Source organism: Phaethon lepturus, unplaced genomic scaffold, assembly GCF_000687285.1.
Source record: "Phaethon lepturus isolate BGI_N335 unplaced genomic scaffold, ASM68728v1 scaffold38256, whole genome shotgun sequence".
In the NCBI taxonomy this organism is placed as follows: domain Eukaryota; kingdom Metazoa; phylum Chordata; class Aves; order Phaethontiformes; family Phaethontidae; genus Phaethon; species Phaethon lepturus.
Window position 1 is genome coordinate 25,925 of NW_010547570.1, and position 10,924 is coordinate 36,848.

The 10,924-nt window shown below is 44.2% G+C and overlaps 1 protein-coding gene across 1 annotated transcript in view; it reads left to right on the forward strand.

Annotated features, from left to right (window-relative positions):
- MYO1C (myosin IC) overlaps positions 1–10,924 on the forward strand; it is a 31,168-nt gene that overhangs the window by 775 nt on the left and 19,469 nt on the right. Inside the window, exons 2-4 of the mRNA XM_010289688.1 lie at positions 7,165–7,224; positions 8,426–8,581; positions 9,222–9,337. Coding sequence (XP_010287990.1) covers positions 7,165–7,224; positions 8,426–8,581; positions 9,222–9,337 — 332 coding nt within the window. The remainder of the gene's footprint in view (positions 1–7,164; positions 7,225–8,425; positions 8,582–9,221; positions 9,338–10,924) is intronic.

Here is a 10,924-nt window from a genome sequence, read left to right on the forward strand (position 1 = left end):
AAAGTTGCCAAAGAGATGCAAAGATTATTTTCATACAATGCGGAATTGCGCCACAGAATTCACTGACACTGAAAGATGTTGAGGTCAGGCATAAGGGAACGTTATAAAAAAAAGTGTATGTGGGCTTTTGATTGGATAAGAATATTCAAGGCTTTAATTGGTAAACTTACCAAATTTAGGAAGAGAAGGATTGAAAACGTCGTGTCTGTAGATTTAAGCGATTCTCTGACTGTTGAAGAAGAGTTAGCATGGGGCTGGAGTATCCCATACCTGCTCCATCTAGAGATCCTTGCATGTTTTCCCAGATAGTCTAGCGTTGAGCGCTGTCTGAGAGAGGGTCTTAGTGACGAAGGGAAGCGCAGAGCTTCTGGAGGACCTGCCTAGTCCCTCCCTGCAGCAGCACATTTGGAGGTGGAGACGATGGTGCTTGAGAGGCTCGTGCTTGGATTTCTGTTGGCATGGGGGACGGTGCAGCCAGCAAACCTCTGTACAGCTGTGGATAGAGAGAAAGGTTTTTAGACGTGAGAGTGTGTGTGATAAGCACTGATGTTGTCTAGGGTGGTGCTTGATATCTCAGAAAGAACACATGGGTGTGGAAGTGCCCTTCACATGCCCTGGGAATGCACTGGAGCACTTGTTCTGTTCAGAAAGTTTTACTATCTCTGAAAGACTTGATGGTCTGAAATGTTGTGTGGGACGTGTGGAATCCAGTGGGGAAGGTGGGGAAGGGCAGAGTGCTGCTCGAGTAAGAGCGTGAGACCTGCAGTATTTGCAGGGAGAGGGGCAAGAGGATGAATTTAGCGGGGAATACGAGGGCAGTTACCAAAGGGCGGCGAACAAGGGCGCGGGGTCGGCACCCCGTTGCTGCAAGCCGGGGCAGCAAGCGCGTGCCATGAGTCTTACCTGTAGGCCAGTGTTTGAGTTTCTGCTCCCCTCTCGCCTGGTCGCTCTGATCTGGAAGTCGATGGCGAAACTTACTTGGAAGGGCAGCGATCTGAGTTTTTGCTTTTTGTGCCGTCCGTTTGTCTTCTGAAGCCACTGTGGGACGCACACGCCGGTGGCCTGAGGTCGCAGGTAGTACTGCCGTGCATACCGTGATCGGCAGCATCTTTTAACACACAACAGCTTGTGCCATCTGCTCAGGAGCAAAAATGTCAGCTCCCTAAATATAGAAATTCAGTGTATTTACTTTTCCAGCCTTGGTGATCTTTCTGGTTTGCCTAGTTCATTTTTCTTACTGCTATTTTATATTTAGCTTGTTGATTGCAGTATCGGCATCCCCTCTTTGGGGTAAACATTTGTCCTTTCCTTCAAATCGGTTCTTATAACTACCTTTTTCTTCTAACTATTAATCGCTTCTCTTTTTTCCTAACTTACCCCCCCCCAGTAAAGTCTAGAAAAGGTAATTATGTTACAAACATTGAACAAATTGTATTTCCTGCTTGCTATGCAAATCCTCATGTCTTTCTTTGGTTTCTGGTCCATCATAATTTGCATTTCTAATTTACATCTGAGCTTCTTAGCTGGATTCTTACTATTGTAAATGTTGCAAATGCCAAATGTCATTGATTAATATATTAAGAGCCATAATTCATTGCAGCAACATCCTCACGCTGCGTTATTGTTTTGCAAAAGATTAAATGTTTGCTTTCACAGCTCTAACTCCCAGTGACCTACATGCATTTGATAGATACCTAAAATAATGCACGCAGTGTGATACGTTTCTCACATTTCCCCTTCCGCTTTGCGTTTTAGGGCGGGAGATTAAATGGTTCTGTAGCTTGGAAAGTGGGGGAGGCAGAACTTTAACTTCTAGGCAGTTTGCTCGTGGGGATGTAACAAATCTTTGTGAGAGCAGAATAAGCTTGCTTCCCCTGTATTTTCAATTATTTTATGTTTTAATGTGTTTTAAGTTTGTCCATACTTAAAATATGGAACTTAAATAGTTTACAAGAATTAGTCAAGGAAGTAGCATTTCTCTCTCTTTAATATAATTTTTTTAATAGTGTATTCTGTAGTTAAATCCTTCTAACATGTGGTTTAGGGTCGGAAGGGAAGTATCAGAGGGAGAACCAGGTTCTGAGCATGGACAAGTGCTCCCTGACTCCAGACATTCCTTTCTTGGTGATGTAGTGCTCTAACAGAAGCAAGAATAAAAAATGATTCTGCTATAAATGGTCCTTGAGTGGCAGCTGCTGACATCGTAACTTTTTTTGCCAGTTAAAGTTGTTCCCTTTAACTCTACTGGTCTGTGATCAGAGTTGTTATCTGGTTTTGATCCTGTTTGATCTGATGGTTCTGATTTTTCTCAAGTTGTCTGCTCAGAACAGCTTACCACCTTGTGGGAAATAACTTCATTGGGCTTACATAATTAAGAGGAAAATAAACCATTTCCTTTCGTTATTTAATTTTTTTTGACTAAACAAGCCAAATACATGGGATTTGTGTCGTACAAATTACTGTCTGAGCTCAGGTGGCTTCAGAAGGGGCAGATAAATCCGTGTGGTTGGTTGCAGAGCATTTTTACACGAGACCTGGAGCCGCCCCTCAGGCAGCCCTCTTTCCAACCCAGCTGTTGACTAACAGAGAGGTCTGTGTCCAAAACGTGCGGCTAATTTTCAGTGTGGCAAGAGGGAGGAGGATCCTAAGTGGCTGCACTTCAATCTGTCAGGGATTTGCTGGCAGGCGGCAAGTGCTTGACTAAGGTCCCTCGATTCAGGTCCACCTCGGTTCTTTTCATTATTGCTTTCCCCATGTCAAAGGAAAGAGGAGCTATCCCATTCTGCACCTCAGGAATTGAGGCCCTGGATAAAATAGTTGATTTTTTTGTCTGCTCTGCTGTCTAGCCCATGCCATGTCCAAACCCTTTGTCAGGCTGTAGAGTGGAGTAGAAATCAGAGGAGGTTTTTTTTCCCTTCCTGCAGCTTTGGCATGACAGTGAAGAATGTCATACTATCCAGGAGACAAATGTGTTTTAACTGCCACCTCCCCACAAGAAGTTCGTTCTTGGTTCAGACTTCTTATTGTCTTCCAGAATCTAATCTGAATTTCCCTTCCCACTCACATTCGGTTCTTGCCTGTTCTTCCGTTCCCGACTTTGTAACTATTTCTGGAACGCGCAGATCAATCATCTTTCACTTGATACGGAGATAAAGATGCCCGCCTCTGTCCATATGGCACCCGCTTCCTGCGGTCGTTTTAGTGCAAATCTCCTGGTTTACTGAACGGATACTAGCTAAGCTGTAAAAATGCATTGTCAGAGGAACATATTAAAACATACATTTTAGCTCTAGAAGCAGAAATTTTATTTATGTTGTGTGACTCAGATTATAAAGCTTCCCCGCTCCATAGAAGATCATTCACTTCGAGAGCTCCAGATGTTTTCATGGGCATCACTTATGGATGCTCCAGGAAGGAGCGAGTTGCCTGAGCTGCCAAGTGCTGCCTGTTCTCTCAGTGTTCAGCAGCACTGGTGTGTCTGGAATTGCTGTGCGAATGCTGACCGCTCAGGTACCCCTCTGGGAAAATCAAGGCTGGGAAATTTTGGTATAAAAGACGCCTTCCTACACACATGTTGGGCTACTGGGTATTGCATGACCATAGACCAGCCGATGGACAAAGCAGTGGTGGGAATTTCTTGCTCAGTTCACATCATCCCTGGACTCCTGTGCTCGTGGTAGGGTTACCCTCCACCTTTCTTCACAGAAGAAAATGTCCCTGATGTGCTCAGATTGACTGACTCAAGCACTTTGGATTTTGTTGTGCTGAGCAAAAGGTCTTGGTTTTCATTTTTGAGGTGTATTAGATCTCCAAGTCCGAAGCAGAGAAAAGTCTTTACCATACTTTGGCATTTAGCATCGTTTAAAAGAAGAGTATTTGTTTATGCCTTCACAATAATGTGTCAGACTTACTAGTTCGGTTTAGGAAACTCTTTGGTATAGTCTTGAGTGCTTTTGTACTCCCAGGAGTTGTTTGTAAAGGGTATTTTTTGGCCTTGTTGACTCTGTTGTATGAATACAAAGAAAGGCTGGAACCTCAGCCAACATAAACCTGGTTCTGCAGGCTGTGTAGCACCAATTTACACCAGCTGAAAGTCTTTCCCAAAATTTAATCACACAGAAGAAAAAGGCATGTGGAAGTAGTACCGCTTTGGTAATTGCACTGGCTTGGTCCCCACCATTCAGGAGTGACGGCTTTTCCTTTCCTGGCAGTCGGCCACTGTTGTGCTGACAGCTCTGGAGAAGAGATTAAAAGCAAAGAGTGGGTTAAAGTAGTGTGGGAATGAGTCCCTTGGAACTGTACTTTGGGGTGGGTTTGAGAAACGCAGTGGCAAAAGTCAGCCCATACACTCCCAAGTAGGAGTGACCATCAGGACGGTGATTTTAGGATGGGATAAAAGGCCAGTTTGAGAGAAGACACAGGCACTCCTAATCCCACAGGCACCAAGATTAAATGGAGATTGCTCAGATTTTTGCAATTCCCTGTTTGCAGCCTGTGCTGGGTGTGGCACTAGCATGGTATAACCTACAAAGGTTGGGATTCTTAGCCTGGTGCTCCTGGTGCTCCTTCTGTCCCCTGCCCCCTGAGCTAGCCTAACTGCCCTGTTGCTGTCAGAAGGGCCTCTGTGCTCCCTTTCCTCCTTGCCCTGGGTCTGACACTCACCTTGATCCCACGGGAAGGGGATGCAGCTCACTACATTGACAGAAAACTACCAGCTGCTTTTTTCCTGGCTCAGTGAGCTGCACTGGTGTGGCTGGGAGGCAGGGGATTGCTTGCGTTTACGCGAGCCGGGGAGGCGAAGTCCAAAGGAGGGGCTGTGTTCCGTTTCGGTGGTGGTGAGCTGTTAGGCTGCACCTCGCTTGCCTCTTGGGTGGTAGTCTCACAAGCACCTAAAAACGGCAGGAGCTGGCCCTGCTGCTGAAATGCCACCTCCTGCCCGTCACCGCTGCGGTTCCCAGTCTTGTGCTACTGTATCTGTCAGCCATTGCGAGTGATTATGTGTGGAACCAGTGTGGGAAAATGACCTGGCTTAAGATTTAATAAAAAAAAAAAATAAAAAAAAATTCCAATCTAGTTTATCGCACTAGAGCCAGCGCAAGCCGAAGGGTGCAGCCGCGCCGCGGGCGGGGGGGACGGCCCTTTCGCCTGTGTTCCCACTCAGAGTGGCTCCCCCCCCCCGCGCTCCCGGTGGCTCGCCTGCCCCTCTTAGCAGCTTCAAGAAGTAGTGATTTTCACATGGCAGGGTCTAATCAGACCCTCGCAGCCTACGTTCTCCTAATTATCTCGAATACATACTCCCTGCCGTAGGGCTTTCGGAGTTGTCCAAGCTGATCTCTTGCATAGCACAGAGCAGAGGCTGACTGTACATCAGCCGGAGGCGTTTTGGCAGAGAGAAATTATCCACTGCAGAGGCATTAAGGGAGCAGGTCCTGTCCATAGGCAAACTGCTGTAATGGTTAATTAGCTTCACTGTAACATATTTAACCCCCCAGACCGGGTTTGCTAGCATTAATTTACAGCCAACAGATTTGATGTCTGCCTGTTAACATAAAATAACTAACGTTTTAGTTATTTTAATTTATTCGGTGCCTTACTGTCACACTCATCATTCAGTAGGAACATATGGTCATCATTGTGATGGGTTTTTTTTTTCCAAATAATGTCGTCTTTCCCCACTTTCTTCCTTCTGCTTTACTGTTCAGATTCCATTTTGCAGAAAGGATTTATTTTCACCTCCTTCTACATTGCATCTCTCTCTTGAAGCAGTCAAATAGTTAATGTTGACGTTTTAACTTGGTGGTAGACTTGGACGTAAGCAATAAAGCAAATGAGCAAATGCTGGCACAGAGACATGCATATTGCTCAGCTGTGGTTTATAACTGACGTTTATATTTGCATTGGGCTTAGGCTTGGGAGGGTACAGCACTGAAAGTTTATATTCTGGAGAATCTGACTGTATCATGTTGACTAGGTAACCTGGTCACATCTAATTATTGCTGAAAAGTTGCATTTTGTTTGTTTGTTTGTTTCTTTAAAACTGACTGAAAATTCCAGGTAGTTATTTTGCTCTCACGGAGAGGGAGTTGAATGAGAAGAAAAAAGCGTGAAGGAAACCGAAAGCTACTCAGCCTTAAATGCCTCTCCCAGAGGAGGCGGCCAAAGTGCAATTTTCTGTGTTGTAAGTGGGATAGATTGCCTCTTCCTTAGGCTGGATGTGCACAGCTGGGATCACTTTGTCCTGAGCTGGAGGTAGTGACTGATGAAAGAGCTGCTTAAACTGCTAAGTGACGTTTTCTGTGAAAGTCTTTAGGATTATATAAACTTGGATTAACTGTGCGAGGGTGGAGGTTTCTCCTCAGTCATTTTTGAGGCAGTTGTGTTTTAAAACTGTATTCGTAAACTTACCCGCTTGAAAACTAGTTATTTTCTTTTGGTTTTGCATTTGTTTCTGTTACCTTGTCCAAAACCTGCTCCAAGATTGCACTGCTCTGATAGAAGGATTCTGATTTCTAGGCAGGGTTTATTTGTATGTGATTTATCTCTATTTCTTTTGCCAGTGTTGCCCTTTATCTCACCACCTTCCTTCTCCAGGGCTTGTCCCTTCCCTCTTCACCTTGGCAAAGAGGGTAGGAGACGACAGCAAAGCACTTTGCTGAAGGTGTGGAGGAATTGTCTTGGAAAGTTTGGGGCATTTAAAAAAGATTACTTAATGACAGTATCTGCAGAATTCCTCCCAAACTGGATCTCTCAAAGCTTAGAAATCAGGCCCTTCAGACCATGAAACTAATGGGGAAAAATAAAAAGGGCAATTAAAATGATGTTTCTTTGTGATGTTTGAGCCATTAGAGTGGATCTGGATTTGAGATTTCCAGGAGGAACTAATTTTTCTTTCCGAAAGCTGCTAGTTTCATGCAGTCACTTATGCCCAGGCACTGGCCTTTTGGGAAGGAAGCCAATTAAAACTTGCAGAAATAGGCAAAACTGCATTTATAAAATGATTGGTAAGTCTAAACAACTGCAGACGGAGATAATTTGCACCCGTTTGGGCCCAAATTTATACTTCAGTGGGTCTTGCCTTTATTACTACTTAATAAAACTTAAGGTAAACTTTCTTCTGACCAAGGTTGTTTTTATTTTTTTTTTTTTTCCCCTGCACGCCATCAGTCCCTGTGCTCTGACCACTATTATATCTTGAGAAGGAGCAGAAAGGAACTACCTAACAACGTGAGTCAGCAAAAATCATCTACATCATTGTGCAGGGTTTTGGGGCTGGACGACAGTGTTGGAGCAGGGATCCGGCATTCCCGGTTTGTAACACTAATACAGGAGAGGGTGCCTGGGTGTTGCTCTTAGTGCGTGAGCCCGTTTAGGAACAAGCTCCAGTGGCGTTTGTGCCAGTGATGGCAACGTCTCAGAATATTACAACAGATTCTCTGAAATGCATTAGTGCTTTAGGGAAATGATTTAGGAGAAGTGTACTCGCTGCGAGGAGTTTGCAAAGTAAGAAGGATTTAAGAATACAATAAGGAAATGCAGGCAGATGTGAGGCAATTTGTTTAATACGTTCTATCTCCTGTCTCTGATTTCCATAGTGTCTCTCGTCTTCTATGCCTTGGACATGTAGAAATTTTCCCTGCAAGTAGCGACTGAGTCACTTGGTGCACATTTCCTCTCCCTGTTTAGTACATGAGGTTGAGTGAAGTAAAAAGTCAGCAGACCTATGTTTTCCAAAGATGGTTGTGTCTGAACCACATCACATTGAAAGTGTAACCTTTAAAAAAAGGGTCAGGGAATAGAAGTTGCTTGATGCATGGGATAGATGTTCATGTCACCAACATCTATCAGATCAGTTGTAACTGATGAGAAATCAGATGTTAGTAAATTCAGTGGCATTGGATGCAGAAATACCCATTTCTCATTAGTTATAAATTTTCCCATTGGGTACTTTGATAAAGTTTTTAAAATGGTCAGCAGTGTGAAGCTCCTTGCTCATGAGATGAATCATCGTTAGTCATAAAAAATTCCTTACCTCGAAATGACTTCCCATTATGAAATAAGGGAGGAGTAGAGACGAGAACACATTTCAGTCTCGCTTCTGCTAAAGGATGCCTGGGAAAGGAAATCCAAGTTTTATTCTCTTTATGAAGTGCTTGTTTGCTTGATTTGATTGATAGAAAGTTATTGGAAATTTAGCAATAGCTTTTTCCCTAATGCTGGCTTCTCTTCCATCAAAGCAATTAGTATAAACCAATTGATAAAGCATTAGTATACATTGATTAGCGTTTTCAACAGTAGTGGGGTTATTCTAATATTCTCTCCTGTTTATAGGTTGTCCGTGGGTAATTGTGGTTAATGGTTCTTGTGGACTCAGTGAGCTGCATATGAAACCACAGATATCCCAACCTTCCTCTGCTTTCGGTTGCAGGGAGCGGGGACTAACGGTATTCGGCTGACCATGGAGAGCGCTCTGACGGCCCGCGACCGTGTCGGGGTGCAGGATTTTGTCCTGCTCGAGAACTTCACCAGCGAAGCAGCGTTTATTGAAAATCTGCGTAAGCGCTTCAAGGAGAATCTGATCTATGTGAGTAGCAGAGTGACAGAAGCCAAAGTGTTCATCAGTGACCTGAATTTGGGTGTTGCTGCAGAAGACATGCCGTAGCTTTGCTCTGCAGTTGGATTTGGAGATGATGGTATCAGCTTTAATAGACCATGGTTGCTTGTGTCAGAACCAGTCTGGGATACTGTCATTGGTAACAAATGTAGGAACTCGTTCGCAGTGCTCCAGTTGAGGTCTGCTGGCATTCACAGGTCTGGCCAGCTCTGAAAATGCAACTTGCACCACATTCTTCCATTTCATGAATTCACTCTGTGTGGTGGGAATTCACTCTGTGTGGTGGGCTTTCAGCAACCCCAGGCTTGAACTTGATCCCAAATGCTGTATCAGAAATAATCCAGTATTCTTGCTTGTTAAAACTGTAGATGCTGGGTTTTTTTCAACAAGGATAACGTGTCTAGCATAACTCCTGCAGTGTCATTCTCACTGCGCTGAGAGGTGACTTCTTCAGCACCCTTGGCCTCTTTGGAAGCCCTCAGCAGCATCCCCAGCACACTGCTGCAGGCAATCCTTGTCAACAACATACGGCCTTCAGAGCAGTCTGGGCTCTTGCAGAACCCGCTGCCAGACCTTCTGTAACCTCTCTGCTTTCTGTTCTCATTTTCAGACGTACATTGGCTCTGTTCTGGTGTCTGTTAATCCATACAAGGAACTGGAAATCTACAGTAAACAGAACATGGAGCGATACCGTGGTGTCAGCTTCTATGAAGTTTCTCCTCACCTGTGAGTGGGTAAACGGGGCAGTTTGTGCCGTTCCCGCACAGGCGCGTGCAATAACGACGTGTGAAAACAAGCAAATAGGACTTTTCCTTGTCCCAGCTGCAGCACTGAAAATCGTAGGGATATAAAGGATCCTTCGAAGGGTGTGGTGTACGGCTCCTTCTATTCCTGTTCCTCTCTCCAAAGAGGATGAGTTGCCTTTGCAAGAGCAGTATTTGGAAAGGGAGTTGTTTCCTTCCTGGCTGGAGGAACAGAACTGCTTACCCAGCCCTGGCAGGACAGGAGTTCATTGTTCCAGGGTTACTTGGGGTCTGCGTGGCCGGGCTGTGAGTTTCCCCCGCTGCTACATCGCTCATTCAGCACAGGGCTGGCTAGCGGAAAGCGTGTGTCTGTCTGTGCGGTGGTTTCTTTCCTACCTCTGCTGTTACTGCCTGACCAATATTTATCTGGTATTTCCCTTGTTGCTAAGATACCGTGAGCCTGTTGGAACAAGGAATGTATTTATTTACATGGTCTGGCTTGGTGAGCATTCCCAATTTCCCATTAAAAAAAAAAAGTTTGAGGTTTAAAGTTATTTTTGAAAGCTTTTTTTTTTTTCTTTTTTTTTTGTGTCAGACTGAAAGAGAAAGATGACTTAGAGCTGAGGACATTTGGCTCCAGAATGCTTTCTTTCAAGGCCAAATTCTGAGCACCTCTTGGAGGCTTTTTTTGTCCCTTTTTTTTTTTTTTAAGAGGTCTTGGAAGAGTAAATGATATTATTTTTGAGCAAACTATTTGGATTGTTTCTTATTACTGGCACGTAGCCCAAGAGAGCAAGCAAAACAGAATGCGCTGCAAGCACAGAGAGGGAGAGAAACACAATTACTTGGTAAAGTCTGAACACTTGAAGTTTTATTTGTTATGATAAAAACGTGATTTTTATAGTGTTTCAGGCTTCTTGTGTAGACCTATATGGGGGATGATTAAACCTGAAAAAACCTGCATTCAAACCTGCTGTGTTCTCCCCTTGGTCTAGATGTGTCGGTGCATCGTGTCGATGTGCAGGTGCCCCAAATCGAGATCTGCCCCGAGGAGGTAACTGGCAGTGGCTTTTGCCTCTGATCAGGGCATTCAAGGGCTTCTTTGTCCTTGGGTGAGAATTTTGTGACTCTCTGGAAAATCGTTGGGACTGTGGCTACCTTTTTATTTGTGTGCAGTAGGTACGGGACTGAGCACGATGGCAAAGCTCACTTATAACATTGAGTGCTAAGCAGCTCTGCTTGAATTCCTGTCTGTGCTACACAAAGTGACTTAAATCACAGAACAACTGATTATTACTTGGGCTGTTCTCTTTCTTGTTTTAACTACTCCCGTAAGAAATTGTAAAACCTGCAACTCATAAGTAAACCCTTGAGAGTACTGAATACCAGTGCTACTGCAACTGGGAAAACAGTATTTTTTAACTGTTTTTATCGTCCTATTAAAAACCATTACATTATGTGATTATTTATGCCTTTAAAAATATTCTGAGGAGCACTGAAATGCTCTGTACTGCCGTACTCTCTGCTTTTCCTTTGACAGTACTTCAGGTGTCTTTTTTTCCTCTTTCCC